General features: G+C 59.0%; 1 protein-coding gene across 2 annotated transcripts; it reads right to left on the bottom strand.

Annotated features, from left to right (window-relative positions):
- Window positions 1–610: 610 nt before the first annotated feature.
- Window positions 611–14711, bottom strand: PLEKHA2 (pleckstrin homology domain containing A2). Of its 2 annotated transcripts, none has more exons than XM_005530800.3 (12): window positions 14584–14711; window positions 11685–11848; window positions 11278–11334; window positions 9841–9889; window positions 9616–9713; window positions 6548–6694; window positions 4650–4787; window positions 4487–4555; window positions 4288–4358; window positions 3707–3770; window positions 3379–3456; window positions 611–3265 (listed from the first exon to the last, which is right to left on the bottom strand). In XM_005530800.3, the coding sequence occupies exons 2-12, from the start codon at window positions 11823–11825 to the stop codon at window positions 2957–2959; spliced, it is 1221 nt and encodes a 406-aa protein (XP_005530857.1). In that variant the 5' UTR covers window positions 11826–11848; window positions 14584–14711; the 3' UTR covers window positions 611–2956. The 2 variants fall into 2 exon arrangements, with proteins under 2 accessions (XP_005530857.1, XP_014115087.1); XM_014259612.2 differs by lacking the exon at window positions 14584–14711 and adding an exon at window positions 12011–12086.
- Window positions 14712–15485: the final 774 nt, after the last annotated feature.

Below are 15485 nucleotides of genomic sequence, written 5' to 3'. Positions count from 1 at the left end.
CACCCGAAAGAGGAAGCCCCACAGCTGCAGGTTAAAAACTTAACAAGCTGAATAAAATGGGAAAAGGAAGCTGCAACAAGTCCCCGGCAGAGCCAGACAAAAAATCCGTATATGCAAATGTCTGGTCACATTTGAGATAAAACAGCAAACACACACTTGGCAGCTTCGTCTGGGGGGGTGGGGGGCAAATTTGTCCTGAAAATACAGCAGGGCTGGAAAGTCTGTGGAGGGGAAAAATTTCTGCAGTGACCTAGAAAGGAAAAATATAATAATCCCATGTGCAAAAGACCCCTGGTCATTAACAGCTCCCGTGTCTCCAGCCCCCCACTGCCAGCTCACAGCAGGACCTTGGTCCAGCAGCTTCCCTCCTCCCCAAAGAACATCTGGGACCTTGGTCCAGAAAGAGCTGTGATGTCCCTGCCCTCACTGTACACTGTTACCCCAGCACAGAGCCCATCCCCTGTGCAGGGCAGCAGCATTGTGAGGAGGGGGAAGCACCCACCCCTGCTCCTGGGATCTCCCCAACTGCTGCACAATTCCCCAGCCTGGGGGGACAGCATTCAGTGCTCCTGGCACCCCTTACCCAAAATACACAGTGCAAATGGACAGCTTGGGAAAGTAATAGGGATTTCCTTCTTTATTTAAAAACACAGGGGAGAAAGGGCATTGCAGCATTTACAGGCGAGGCATGGGAGGCAGGTAGCCCCCACCCCGGGAGTCACGGAGAATTGCCTGCAAGGGCCCCAGCCCTAAGAGCACTTGAAATCCCCAGCCAGCACCTTCCAAACATCTGGAACCACGTGAGAATGGCAAACCCCTCTCTCCCACCACCCTGGCCCTGCCAGGCACCCCGAACCTGCAGCACCCCCAGAAAAGCCCCACAGCACACGCTTCAGGAGGGAGCAGCTCCAAGGGGACGTGTCCATCCCACGCCTGAGCCAGGAGTGAATGCAGAGCTGAGGGAAAACCAGTTTCTTTAAAATAACCACAAAGCTCCATCAAGGTCTGGCTGCATCCACCCACACCTTTGGAATGGGAGGGAAATCCCTCCCTCCCAACAGCACCCGTGTTACGGATGGCTCTGGAGCCCAGCTGAGCTCCACACTTGTCTGAACCTCACATTCAGCCTTTATGCTGTGCTGGGATGCTGGAGGGTGGGAATGAGCAAGAGGAATGTTGCAATAGTGCTGGAGCCACTGGTAGTTTCTGCTCCTGGATAATTAACCTTAATTGTGCAACCAGCCTCTGCTTTACCTTCCCAGGCCTGAAGAAACTGTGCAATTATCAAGCACCAGGAATACTCGGGAGTCTGTGGTTCCAAAGCCTTGCACAAAGGAACCATCATCCCTCTGCATTCCCTGCTCTGCAAAACCAAGATCAGAACGCTGTTTATCTAATGCTGTGACTGATGGATGGGCTTACCAAACTACTAAAACATTCTTGAAACAGAGCCAAACAGCAAGTCAGCCTAAAAAAATGAAAGTTTCAAACTCTAGTGCAAATAAAGAAAAAAGGAGCAGAAAAGGAACAGCAGGATCTAGGTAGCTACAATTAAATAATACTAACACTCACCTTGTACCATTTGCATTGATTCCCGCTCATTTTCCTGGTCTCTGTGTTCTCCAGAGCCTCCACACAATCCCCTTTTAGACCCTCTTCCCCCTGGACTTGGGGGACCCCATTCCTGCCTCCCCAGCTGCACGAAGCTCCACTGTGCCCATCCTGCAGCAGCCCTGCTGGTCCCACAGGGGACTGAAGCAGGAGGAACCACTGGGACAGCATTAAGGTCAGTCAAGGCTCAGGCTGAGGCACAGCTGTCAAACAGCTGGAGGCCCCAAAAGGGCCAGGACAAACCAGATGTTCTGCTCCTGGGGAACACACTGGGCTGAGCCTGCAGAGCAGAGGATGTGTCATGGCCAGGGAAGTGAAAGGGAAGCTGAGTTCTTGCTCAGCACCCGGGGATTGCACACACTCGTGGGGTGAAGGTATCAGACGATCTCTCTGCTGAGGGAACACCTGGATTTTCTACATACTATTTATCACACCTACAGGAGCTCATTTGGTTATGGAAATGAGGATTCACATTGCTCTAGAAACTCCTGCTGGTTTCCATCTCGGGCAGGCAGTGGGTGAGTTGGCTGGATAAGTCTGCCCAGTTCCATCAGGTGCTCGGTATTTGTTGCTTTTTACTTAAAACTCTTCACCACCCGGCACAGCTCTCTGTGCCCAGATGTGTGCAGTGCAAAACTGACACCGTACCTGAGGATGGACAGTGGGAGCCACTGTGGCTCCGGCTACCTGCCCTGGCTCGTGCTCAGGAAGCACCAAAAGCCTTTGGAGGGGCTGAGCACCTGCCCAGGCTGGGGTTCAACAGGAACCACAGGTATAAAAAGACTTAATCAAAAGCCAGCAGATTGCTGATAAACCCTTGCGTGGGCAGTGGGAAGAGCTGCTCTCTGAGGGAACAAGTCGTTGTAAGGGGAAGCTGCAGTGAGTCCCCGAGTGGGCAGCTGCAGGCTGGTGTCTCCCAGCTCTGCCCTGGGGAATCTGAGCAGCATCAAGGGGGAGAGAAACATTTTACAAACACAACAAAGGCTACACTCCCCCTCCTCATGCCTCCAAGACCTTCTGCCACTTCATCCAGACCTGGTTTGTGGGGGAAATGATGCAATTGCAGAAGATGTCCCCTCATACAGGTCCCAAGCGTCTCCTGCCCTGCACAGCGAGTGCCGGCAGTGCCCAGAAGCACCGCCATGGAACCAGTGGGGCCAAGCGTGGGCAGGAGCAGGCAGGGACCCCGCTCCCTGCAGAGCAGGGAACGGGGATGTGGCTCCAGGTGGATCCTGAACTGCAGGAAGGGCTGTGGTGGAGGGAAGGGACCACCTCGCACACCCCGAAGGGCCCCCAGGGATCCCCGCAGCCAGGCAGGTGGAGCCGGCGGCGGCTCGGTGCCCGCTCAGACGTCGGAGGTCCGGATACTTTCATCGTCCAGGTCAAAGGCAAACGGCTTCCCCTTGAGCTGCTGCGGCTCGGAGCGGTGGCGCAGGCGTGTGCCACGCGTGGCCGAGTCCCTGAGCGGGGCTGGCAGCTCCCCCAGCGCCGGCCGCTGCCCCTCGGCCGCTGGCACCGGCGTCCAGGGCTGCCAGGAGCTGCTGGAGGGTGCCTTGCACAGGGCTCTCCGCTCCTCTGCCGATGGCCGCGGCTGAGAGGGGCCCGAGGAGCCCCCGGGCCTGGCCACGGAGCTGGATCTCACAAAGGACATCTCCTGCAAGGACAGGGCAGAGCGAGGCTGCTCAGATAATCCACGAAATAAGTATCTTGTACGTTGGCACAGTCTCCATCGGACAGTAAACGTGAAACTGAAGGTACATGACCTACCCTGGGGCGGGTTTTCAGGGCCTGCACTGCCCCTGTGATCGCCCGGATCCAGCTGTGCATGTCCTCGGGGCTGTCTGCCTGCAAACACAGCAGCCCCAGTGAGGCTCAGCTGTCCTGGCATTCCCAGGGCTCAGCTCTGCCTTCTCCTGCTCTCACAATCATTATAAATAATCCCAGGGGAGAAGTGAATCCCCCCGCAGTTCTCCCTCACACTCGTGTGTTACAGCCCCATCTGCTCATGTTCACTGGCAAAGGGCTGTGGGGAACAGCCCATTTCCCGAGAGCTGAACTTTCTGCCCCAAAAATTATCCTGGCCTCAGCTGCTCACCTGGATGTAGAAAGTCCTGGAGCCCGTTATGATTTCAAAGAGGTTGTCTCGCATCAGGAGGTCACTAGAAACAGTGAGAAAGGGACAGTCACACCCCAGCAGCTGTTGTGGACAGGAAAACCCCGGTGTTTATCCTCATCTCTGGAGTGTGCAGGGAGGAACCTTGGATCTCATTGGGATTTTGAGAAGAGCCCAGACCCCAGGGAGCTTCAGCCAGAAACCCCCCAGCTCTACCATCAGCCAGCAAACCCCTGCCCTCCCCCACCATAACCCACTGCACTCCCAGCTCACTTTAAATATCAGCTTGCTATTACTCATTAGGAATACACAGTTCAGAGATACATTAATACATTGTATTTTCACTTTAGCTGAAGAGGTTTGTTTTCTTAGGTTATTTTTCATTGCCAGTCTTTAGGTTACTTTGATTTTATCAGTGTTTGCTGCAGTAACTTGTTCCCGAGACACTGCAGCCCCCTGGGCTAGGTGAAGGCCAACACCTCGAGAGCCGCTTCCCACGGCTCCCACCGGCTGCTCTGAACCAGCCCGGGGCCACGGCAGGGAAACGTGGGTGAGAGCATTACCCAGACTTGACCAGGCACTCGTGGGTTTTGCAAACATCTTTCAAGAGAATCGAACGCAAAGGCTCCTTGTCCTGCAGAGGCGAGAGGAGACAGCGTGGGCTTGGCTGGCCCCGGGGCTGGCACGTGCCCATCGCAGGGTCCCCGTGCCAGCACAGCAGCGGTGCCAGAGCCCTGCTGGGGCCTCGGGGGAGCTGCTCACCTGCTCACACTTGTAGTAACTGATGGAAAACTCATCCAGAACAAAGTACCGCCGCTTCCAGCTCTTCCTCTGCAGAACAGAAAGAAATTGCTCGATGCTGGGCCCTGCCTCTCCCTGGAGCAGCCCGGGCTGTGGGGCAGCCCCAGCCCTGGCCAGCACTCACCACGTTGCCCTGTTTGACGCAGAAGCCGCTCTTGAGCGCGGGCGGCCCGGCGGGCGGCCTGGCAGCCGAGGGGGGGATGTAGCTCTGCGAGCGCCGCAGCAGAGGATGCGCGGCCACCTCGCTGCCCTCCCCGCCGTCCTGCAGCAGAGAGAGCCACCGTGAGCAGGGAGGCCAGCCCTGCCTGAAGGCCCTGCAGGAAAAAACCACCTGACACAAGCCCCGAGTGAAGTGTGAGAGCCAAGGGCTCCTGGCAGTGCTGAGCACGGGCAGGGCAATGAGCCGGAGCCCAGAGCTGGTCTCTCGCTGTGTATGGCTTTCTGGGCTGCTGCCCTGGTACTATTCACCCTTTTGGCAACCAGGTGTTAAAAACGAGAAATCAGAAGAGCTGCAGAGAAGCAATCTGAGGGCTGAAGAAAATCCCCTGCAGAAGGGGAGTGAATAGAGCCCATCTGCCTGGCTCATCATGGACAAAGAGGTGACTCGACTGCACCACCGAAGGTATGAGAGAACAAGAACCACCAGACAAACACAAGCTAGAAAGGAATGCTTTCCAATGGGAGAAAGCAATATACCATGGGAATAAATTGCTCAGAAAAGCCATAAAGTCTCTGGTTGTCATTTTCAGAGCTAAGTTCTCCCAAGGATACTTGGGTGTTTGGAGTTCAGGAAGTGAAGCTGTCCCTGCCCAGGTGCAGCACAAAGGAGCTGTGGTCAGAACCGTGTGCTCAGCACCCACCCCTGCTTTCCCTGAGCACACCTCAAGGGCCAGACCCTCCAGCATCATCCCAGCAGTGCCTTCCCTTCCCCCCAGCAACACAGAGGATGGTCGAGATGAAACATCTTCTGCACTCAGCTTCTTCCCCATCCCTCCAAGCCCTTCCCCGCTTGGCTGAGGTTTGAGCACTGCCATGGCAGTGGGATGGCCACTGCCAGCCTTATACAGCCCCGGTCTGGGTAAATCTGCCTGCCCAGCACCTTCCACAGCTGCTTCTGTGTTCCCAGAACACACAAACAGCTTTTCATCTGGCCTCAGAGTGCTGCCCAGCCCCTGCAGAGAGCAGAGCAGCACGGCTGCAGCACGGCCAGGACGGGGATGCCACCCACGGCCTGGGCTGTGCCACCTCTGCAGGCATCACACAGGTGGTGCCCAAAGCCAGGGGTGAGGACACGCCTGCAGCTGGGGTGCCACATGCCCAGGAGCTGGGGTGATGCTCCTGGCCGGTCTGGGGTGCAGCCAGGGCATCAACTCCCCACTGCAGTCCTGAGCAGCAGCGGCTGGGACCCAGCCAGGAAACCACGGACACGCCCAGGAAGCTGCAGCAGGGGAATGGCCATTTCCCACAGGGGAAGCAGCAAGAGCACGGAAATATTCTGGCAGCTGATGCACCACCTCCAGAAAAACCCCTCTGCGCCCCACAACCTCCGTACACCCCTACATCCTGCCGAGCCCTGTGGCCAGGGAAGTGTTAAAAGCATCTGCCAGCAAAAACTGCTGCAATGATTGAATTCCCTACTCTATTTTTAGTGCTGCCACTGATAAGAGCTGGACAAGTGCCCAAAGGTGGGAGACACTGATGGCCACGTGCACACCCAGCCATGTGCCAGGGAAGGGGATTAGAGCCACGGCCAGCGGTGCCAGCCACCACCCCGGGGACAGTCCCCCTGTGGTGGAGGCACCCAACAAGATTCCTCTGCCCTGGGTACCTCAAGAGTGGATTTGCACCCAGGACACGTGGAAAGAAGCTCCATGACCTCCTCCTCACTCCCCCTCGTCTCATCACACTTCAGAGTGAGACAAAGCAGAGGTGTTCAGGGTGCTCAGAGCAGCCATCGATACCTGCAGGGCCAAGGCTTTGTAGGCACACTGTGTCCAGAAATGAAAGTGCAAACCAGCTCACCTGGTTGATAGAGATGGGTGTGTGCACCACTACTCCTGCAACGATCTCGGTTTTGTAGGCCACCTGGGGCTTCCTCTCCTGCGCCTGGGCCACCACAGAAGGCTTCGTGATTTCTGTGGCCGGCGGGACGCTGCCACCCTTTGGTACCTGTGGGAGAAAGGAAGGGATGAGGGACACAGGATGCTGGGTGTCCCCAAACCTGCACTGGGCACCCCATCTCTGTCTAATGCAGCAACATCCCTTTAGAAACAACTCTGGCCGAGCAGCCCAGTTAGGGAGGGTGTGGAACCCCCTGGGAGGCAGGAGACACCCGGAGGAGAGATGAGAGGAGCTCAGTGATTCAGCATCCCTTCACAGGCACCTGTGATTTGCCTCTGCAGCTCAGTGAGTTTGTGGGACGCTTGCTCCTTTAATTGTCCCTGCTCCAGTTACAGCCAGGCTTAATGAGGAGCTGGGTCTGGCTAACGAGGCTGATCAGCACGGCCACAGCCGTGACCCCAGCGCTGGCCGTGTCCCCCCGTGAGCGGCCCCAAACGCCTGGGCAGAGGCTGGGATGCAGCAACACGGCTCCCAGCAGGGTCATTCTCCCTTTCCCTTCCCAGTTCCTTCCTTCTGGCACCTGGCTCTGCACAGAAAGTTATCCTTCCCAAGTTTCCCTTCCCAGCCCCACACTTCAGCTCCCCTAATGCCAGCCCCGCTGCTGCCTTGCCCACAGAGTGGGGCAGGGTGGCAGCATCACCCGGTCCCTGTGGCCCCAGGGGTTCCAGCCAGCCCGGGACAGCTCCTCCCTGAAGGGCTGGACGAGCCGGTCCCAGCCGGGGCGCGGCCAGAGCCGGGAAGGGCTGGCCAAAATCAGGGCGTGGAGATCACCACGGTTTCTCGCAGAAGCAAGAGATGCATCTCATTCTGCTGTCACCCCAGCTGCCACCTCTGCCAGCCTGGCAGAATCCCCCAGCCCCGCAGGCTGCCCAGAGGCAGCGACCCTGGAGGAAAGTGCTGCCAATGCACCCAGACAGAGCCCAGGCGAGCTCCGGCTACAGCTCTGCCCAGCTCTGGAGGTGGAATCTGTGGCTAATATCAGCTGGAGCCAGCCAGAGAAGGCTCGGGCCAGAGCAGCCTGGCAGCTGCAGATGCAAAGGTTGTCACACTTCATGTGTTTGCAGAGAAAGAAAGAAAGTACGAGCTAGGTCTGGTCTTGCAGATGAGTTTCCCACAGAGACTACAACATGGCACTCCAGGGATTTTAAAGAAAAAACTCATGGATAGGCCCCAGTCAAAATGTTTACATTATTTTTCCTCACATCTAGTTTACATACCACAAAAAACACGCATCAGTGCACGACCCAGTGAAACTCTGCTCGCGTGGCCCCACTGCTCAGAGCAGTTCAGCAGAAGCCCCCAGCCCTTTCCCGGGACCCCCACCCAGGCAGAAACTGTCCTGGAGCTGCCAGCCCCCAATCCCTGGTGCAGGGCTGCGAGCTGAGAGTGCCCCGGCTGCGGAGGGGCTCGGGGAGAGCGGGGACAGGTGTGGGGAGCAGGGACAGGTGTGGGGAGCAGGGACAGGTGTGGGGGGAGCAGGGACAGGTGTGGGGAGCAGGGACAGGTGTGGGGAGAGCGGGGACAGGTGTGGGGAGAGCGGGGACAGGTGTGGGGAGAGCAGGGACAGGTGTGGGGAGCAGGGACAGGTGTGGGGAGAGCGGGGACAGGTGTGGGGAGCAGGGACAGGTGTGGAGAGAGCGGGGACAGGTGTGGGGAGCAGGGACAGGTGTGGGGAGCAGGGACAGGTGTGGGGGGAGCAGGGACAGGTGGGGGGAGCAGGGACAGGTGTGGGGAGAGCGGGGACAGGTGTGGGGAGAGCGGGGACAGGTGTGGGGAGAGCGGGGACAGGTGTGGGGAGAGCGGGGACAGGTGTGGAGAGAGCGGGGACAGGTGTGGGGAGCAGGGACAGGTGTGGGGAGCAGGGACAGGTGTGGGGAGCAGGGACAGGTGTGGGGAGCAGGGACAGGTGTGGGGAGAGCAGGGACAGGTGTGGGGAGCAGGGACAGGTGTGGGGAGAGCAGGGACAGGTGTGGGGAGAGCAGGGACAGGTGTGGGGAGAGCAGGGACAGGTGTGGGGAGCAGGGACAGGTGTGGGGAGCAGGGACAGGTGTGGGCAGCGGGGACAGGTGTGGAGAGAGCGGGGACAGGTGTGGAGAGAGCGGGGACAGGTGTGGAGAGAGCAGGGACAGGTGTGGGGAGAGCAGGGACAGGTGTGGGGAGAGCAGGGACAGGTGTGGGGAGAGCAGGGACAGGTGTGGGGAGAGCAGGGACAGGTGTGGGGAGCGCGGGGACAGGTGTGGGGAGCGCGGGGACAGGTGTGGGGAGAGCGGGGACAGGTGTGGGGAGAGCGGGGACAGGTGTGGGGGGCAGGGACAGGTGGGGGGAGCAGGGACAGGTGTGGGGAGAGCGGGGACAGGTGTGGGGAGAGCGGGGACAGGTGTGGGGAGAGCGGGGACAGCCCTGGGGGGAGCAGGGACAGCCCTGGGGGGAGCAAGGACAGCCCTGGGGGGAGCAGGGACAGCCCTGGGGGAGCGGGGACAGCCCTGGGGGAGCGGGGACAGCCCTGGGGGAGCGGGGACAGCCCTGGGGAGCCGGCACTAGGTCAGTGCCCATCGGCTCTCGGCTCCCTGAGCACTCCAGTACCTGAGAGGAGGAGGCAGATGAGCCCCTCTGGATGCAGGCACAGCCCCAGTGCCCTGCAGTGCCTCATCACAGGAGCCGTGTGATGTTTTATTTATTCCAGGAAGAATAAAAATTGAATAAATAAGTTACTGAAGCACAATAAAGCCACCCTTTGACAGCCACAGTGAGGAGCTGGCTGGGCCAGGTCCCTGCCAGCAGGGGCAGCAGGAGGAGGAGGGCCTGGAGCAGGAGGGGATGTGGATGGCTCCAACAGGACCTTCCTGGGGCATGGCTGCTGTTCCCCAGCTGGGCTGGGAGGGCAAAGGAAGACACACAAGTAAACCCCAACCATAAAGATCCCTGGGGATGGTGGAAGGAACAATCGAGAAGAGCTTTAAGTAACCTACCGTGATCTTACTGGCCCTGTTCAGTGCCTCCACCCAGTCCTGCAGGTCCTTTTGGTCACTGGCTTGCAAGAAATAGCGCTGGGACAGAGCGTTGATAACTGCCAGAGAAGGGAAGGACAAGGAGAGCTGGCAGCAGCCAGAAGAACTCGTGGGACAGGCACCACACTGCAGCTTCCTGAGGCAGGGTGTCCCCCCCCAGAGCCCACCAGGACCCCGCTCACTCACCAAAGCAGAACGGAGTTTTAGGCTTCTGTTTCGGGGTGGCAACGCTAACCTGTGACAGAGCAAATCAGGGAAAAAATGGAGTTAACAGCACAGCCAGAGCTGGAAGCTTCCACCCATCCACCCTGCTCCCTGGCTGGGCTCTGCCACCCCAGACGGGACCCTTGAGCAGGACCCCACAGATGTGAGGACAACCTGAGCTACAGCACAGCTGTGCCAGCTGAAGGGAACTGGCCACACCAGCAGAGGGTCCCAGGGGCAAGTCAGCAAGGAGCCAGGACTTTCATCCCCTGCATCCCCTCAGGCCCTGGCTCAGCAGAGGACAGAAAGCTTTCGAGGACCTGAAAACATCCATTCTTCTGGATTAACACAGCCACTCTCTTCAGCAATTAAGAGACTTGAGGGAAAATAGCAGTGTTTTTTCCCTGAAGAGTAGGAATCATTTATATAAGAATAATATTCCTTGAGGCTCCACAAACAGCATTCGTGGAGTATTTATTCTGACAGTCCTCCTCCTTCAAAGACAGTCCATAATGCTTTAAATATGTTTTCTCAAGCAAACCTCCATTTTTCTGGTATATTTACTGTTGGTAGTTCCAGCCACTGACAGAACCCAACCCCACAGTTTGTGACCAAATGCTGTCCTGCAGCAATTTTCATTTAAACTAAAACCTATATAATTTGTGAGGCTCTTTCCAAAATGGGGAAGGCTCAGCCTCTCAGCATTGCTTCATCTGCGCTTAATTTATAAATCATGATTCAGCAGGAACAGAAAGATCTGTCCAATGCTATATCCAGCTCCAGGATAAAGCTGAGCTGTGCCTGCTGTGGCAGCCACCAGCCCCCCAGTCCCCCCCAGCAGCTGAGGGGCCACTGGCAGGAGGAGGATGGTGGCAGCTCCACTTCCCACTGCCATAGCTCCACTGGCACTCGCTGTCTGTGTGACACTTGGTGCTTACTGCACTTTTCCTGCCTTTCCACGGGATAACACCTTTCAGACACACAAGTGAGTTTCCAGGTGGTCTCATCCTTCAGGGCACTGCCCTCTGAGCTCCTGAAGCACTGCTCAGGCAATTGCCAGCTCTGTGCCCAGCTCACACCGATAGCACACTCCTGTTCCCACCCGGCCCTGGCCACCCCCGTGTCCTTCCTCCCAGCAGAGCAGCTCCTCTTCCTCCTGCAACCCAGCCTTGCACCCTGTCCCACCCCAGCCCACGGGTGAGGATGGTCCCAGCACTGGGATCCTTGTGCTGTGGGGTCCCTCACTGCTTCCCACAGCCCCACTCAGGCTTCATCTCAGGGACACGGTCACGAGCTCAGGAAGGACCAGGACCTGGCCTTGGGTGCTTCCAGAGCAAGCCACTGCCTCTCCTGGAATGCCACAAGGATAAGGGGAAAACAGGGAGCACTCACCTTCCCTCTGCCCCACCCCAACATTACCTTGGAGATGTAGGTCAGCTGCAGAGATCCGACAGCACCTGCTCCAATGGCCAGGTTCTGCAACACAGAATGAGCAGAGAGAGGCAAATGACAGGGAGAAGGTGGCAGGGACAATCCAGCCTGTCGTTTGTGCCCCTGGGGTCAGGCAGCCGCTGCCATCCTCAGCCACTTCCCTCTCCTGCACCTGGCTCAGCCCAGAGCCCTCAGCAGTGGGACCAGCCCTGCTCTGCTCCTCGGGACAGTCCTGGAGAGGTCACAGAAGGGCTGGAGCCTGCTCATGGCCATGGGACACTGACACAGCAGGGAGCAGCCAGGGAGACCCGGAGCAGGTGCTTGCTGCAGGGAGGCTGGGATGTGCCTACAGACTCACTGACAACTTTACAGACACACCTGGCACGTGTGCCTACCTGAGGATTGTCCATGTACCACAGCAGGTGGTTGGCCTGGGTGTCCAGGATGAAATACCTCCGCAGAAACTTGCCACAGGTCTCATTTTCTTCGATGTCCAGGAAGCCGCAGATCCGGTTCTGTCGATCCAGGTACGGCATGCCGGGCTCCTTCTGGCATCACCCTGTGGCGCGGGGCAGGCAGGGAGAGGTGGGCAGCTGCTCCCCAGGGAGCTGCTCCCGCAGCTGTGGCCACCCAACCCATCCCAGACAGAAGTTCCAGGATGGCAGCGCAGTCACTCGGCCAGAGCCGAGCTCTCCAGAGGGAGGTGGAAGGGACAACTCACCAACCCATCACTCCCATGAGCCACCAAACCCCACGAGAGAGGACAACGTAGCCACAAAGAGCCTGACATGAGACACCAGAACCCTGAGAACTGTGGCAAAAAATAATCCCAAAGCAGTGTGCTAGAGAGAGCCTGAGCACACTCCCAGGAAACAGGGAACAATCTGCAACTCCAGCAGAAAATCTGTGCAGCCAGGATGTCGAGTCAGCAGGGAAAACAATGACCCATCACGGCAGGGCCACACTGTGTCCCCAGCTCTGCCACGGGCACGGACCCTCCGCAGCACTGACCCCACCCAGGGAGTCTCCTTGGAGGCCCCTTGGCTGCAGTGGGAATCCTGTCTGCACCTCCAGCCCGTGGGGAGGGCAGGAGAGGCCGGGGTGGGCAGGACAGGTCCCCCTGCCCGGGCAGAGCAGGAGGGCAGTGATGAGAGCAGCCGTTACCCAAAGGATGTGAGTGAACCCAGTGTGGTTTGTCTGGCAGGAGAGTGGTGATCACACAGGTGCCAGAAGCAGAGCTACACAAATAAAAGAACTCATGCAGAAAAGGAGGAAATACTATTTTTGAGCTGCAGTGGAGTGGGGCCCGGGGAGGCGAGGGTTGTGCAAGAGCTGGGGTGCAGCTGCAGAGGTAGAGGAGGCAGAAAACAAATCAGCCTGCTGTCAGGATCTCGTTTTATCACCAGCATTGCAGAGACAGATATCGGGGCTTGGCTCATGGGGACCATGCTGCTGCAAGGGGAGAGGTTGTTTTAGACCAACAACAGTGCAAGGGTTTCTGTGGGCACTTCAGGTCTCACTGCTTTTTGTGGGGTTATTTTTATGGTGGGGAAGCACATGGAAAGCCGATCCCTAGGTACCTTTAACCATACCAACACATTCAGACCAAACCTCATAGACCCTTTTCTGCTGACAGCAAAGGTCTAGAGATTTCTGCTTAGGAGACAGATGAGGAAGAAGCAGAACGTGCCACAGGCAGCACAGAGACAAGACCCAAGCCCCATGGGACACCTCTTGGGAGTCTCCATGTCCCACCACCACCATCCTTCATTACCACAGGCTCATCTGGGACACCACAAACCAGCTCAGCCCTTCTGTGCACACTGACCTGCAGTGTCAGGCTGCACCTGGGGGTGCACAAACCTCTGGGCAGAGGAGATTTGGATTGCCCCACACTCTGCACCAAGTCAGCCGGATTCCTGTCCCCTCGCATCCCACTGCCCACACAAGACAAATGATCTCTCTTTGGAGCCACCAACAACTGCGCTTTCCCATAAGAAAATGATAAAAGTAGCATCTCCAGCTGTGCTTACGTGGGGCACTGCTCAGGAAATCCAGGAGGGCCAGAAATACTCAGCTTTCTAGTGAAGTGTATCTGAAACTTCCAGGACTCTTTCCTACCTCTGAAGCAATTGGCATGCCAGGTTTTTCAGTCACAATATCCCACTAAAAAAGACACCCCTTACCTGACTCATGGCATGGCAAGCAACTGGGCTACAGAAGATTTACTGCAAAACCCCCTCGCCTGCCTGGGATAAAGGGAAGTGCTCCCCGGGGAGAGGCAGGAGGTGCAGGGCACTGTCCATGCAGCACCCGAGTCCCCTCTGCAGCCACGGCTGGCTCAGAGGCCTCGTGTGCAGCCACACAGCCAGACTTTCCAGGAAGCACCTCAGGATGCCCCATCACAGCTGCCTGTGCCCTGCCACGGCCACAGGAGCAAGCCAGGAACACTCTGCGGCAGAAAAACCCGAGGAAACGACAGCCCCGACATTTGGAGCATCACAGCTCGGCTTCCGGGAGCTTCTCCTCGGCACCTCCCTCCACAGCACCCATCGCACCTGTGGGCAGCCACAGCATCCTCCTCCTCTCCCACACCTGTCCTGGTGCCGCCTGGGGTGCAGGAGGAGCCTCCCGCAGGAGGACCGGGAGCTCCGTGCCCCGTTCCCCTCCTCACCTGAGCTCCCAGAGCTCCCGCTGCGATGTCTGTCCCGACCCACAGATGGGGAGCAACTCGCTCCTGCTAATTTCAGATATTTGCCTTAATGACACTGTTAGTCAGCCTGTTGGGAAGAGGCTCGGTGCAGCCTTCGTCTGCCACAAAAGAGCCGGAGAACACACGGAATAGCTGCAAAGCCCTGATCCCCTCCACTCTCGCCTCCGATCCCCCAGACTTGGGGCGAGGACGGTGCCGCAGCGTTTCCGGAGTTCCCACGGGGACCCCTCCGCTCCTGGCAGAGCCCCCTCGCTGCCTCCCGCTGCCCTGGCCCCGACACTTCTCTGCAGGAACCGTCGAGCAGAAGCCGCTCGCCCCGTGAGGGATCGACTCCAGCCCTGGCACGGATGATCCAGCTGCAGGAACCGGAGTCTCCGCCAGGGACAGGGACACCAGCTCCGGGCCCCCTCCCCAGCGGCTCCCGGAGCGGGGCACGGGCGGCTCCAGCCGCTCCGCAGCCCGGGGAGCCGGAGGGAGGATGGGGACGGGGCAGCGAGGGCTCCGTGCCCGCCCCGCGGGGGTCTCTGGAGAGCGAGCGCTGCTCGCAGGCGGCTCCGCGTGTCCCCCGAGCCCGGACTTACCCCGCGGGGTCCCTGGGCTGCGCATGGCCGGGGCCGGGCCGGGGCTGCGGCCGCTGCGCACGCCGGCCGGCCGTGGGAGGAGGACGGACGGGCGGCGGAGGGGGTGTGCCCCTGGCTCCGCCGTCGCTTCTTTCCGGGTTAATTACGTCTGTCATTAGCAAACCCGGCCCCGGATGTGAGTGCGGGGCGCGGGGCGGCTCCGCGGGGTGGAGGGGGGGTCGGTGCCCGTCCGTCCGTGTCCGTGTCCGTGTCCGTGTCCGTGTCCGTCCCGCGCACCTGCTGCGGCCCCGGGGCTCCGCCGCGGGCTAAGCCGCCGGGAGGGGCAGGGGCGGCCCGGTGCGGTCCCAGTGCCAGCCTGTCTGGGCTCCTCTGCGTCCCCCAGAGCCGCCCAGTCCCAGGCTCGGGGCCTTCCCGGTGAATCCCCCAGACCCCACACAAAAGCGCTCGGTCTGTGCCTGAGGCTGGCGCTGATGGAGATGAGCCGCCCACTTCGGGTCGCGGTTCCTGCAAGAGCATCTCTTGGGAAAGCTGCTGCTGGAGTGAGCTCAGGGTGGATTTGGGAGAAGGAAACAGCCGCTGCCCCCGCCCCCGTGCCGCCCAGGGGAAGCCCCAGTTTTTCTCTCCGAAACTCCATCTGGCTCCGAAGCACTTTCCCCCGGCGCGGGTGAAACCGATCCTGGTGCTGCCGCCGCCGAGGGTATGCGGGGATCTGGCTCACGGACACCGCAAGCCCTATCCATCCCACGCTAGTCCGGCTCCTTCCCACTGCCGGCTGCCTGATCCCGGCATCCTGGAGGTCTCGAGCCCTTCCCCGACACCGCTGCCTTCCCCTCTCCCCACCCCTCCCTTTGCAAAGACTAAACTGTTCCAGGGAGTATTTTTGTACCGAGGCATCTCTGCAG

Source organism: Pseudopodoces humilis, chromosome 30 (genome assembly GCF_049639895.1).
Source record: "Pseudopodoces humilis isolate 2021_Gansu_Grassland_sample_001 chromosome 30, ASM4963989v1, whole genome shotgun sequence".
NCBI classification, from domain to species: domain Eukaryota; kingdom Metazoa; phylum Chordata; class Aves; order Passeriformes; family Paridae; genus Pseudopodoces; species Pseudopodoces humilis.
Note: the sequence above shows the minus strand (reverse complement) of the source record. Positions and strands in the feature narration are given on the sequence as shown.

Bases quoted from the DNA above. Each gene is read 5' to 3' on its own strand.
- PLEKHA2 (XM_005530800.3), bottom strand. From the start codon at position 11,825: ATGCCGTACCTGGATCGACAGAACCGGATCTGCGGCTTCCTGGACATC. The intron at 3,771-4,287 runs GTAATGCTCTCA...CACTGTTTCTAG, and splicing joins GAGTGCCTGGTCAAGTCTGG to TGACCTCCTGATGCGAGACA. The intron at 3,457-3,706 runs GTGAGCAGCTGA...CTGTGTTTGCAG, and splicing joins CCAGGACTTTCTACATCCAG to GCAGACAGCCCCGAGGACAT.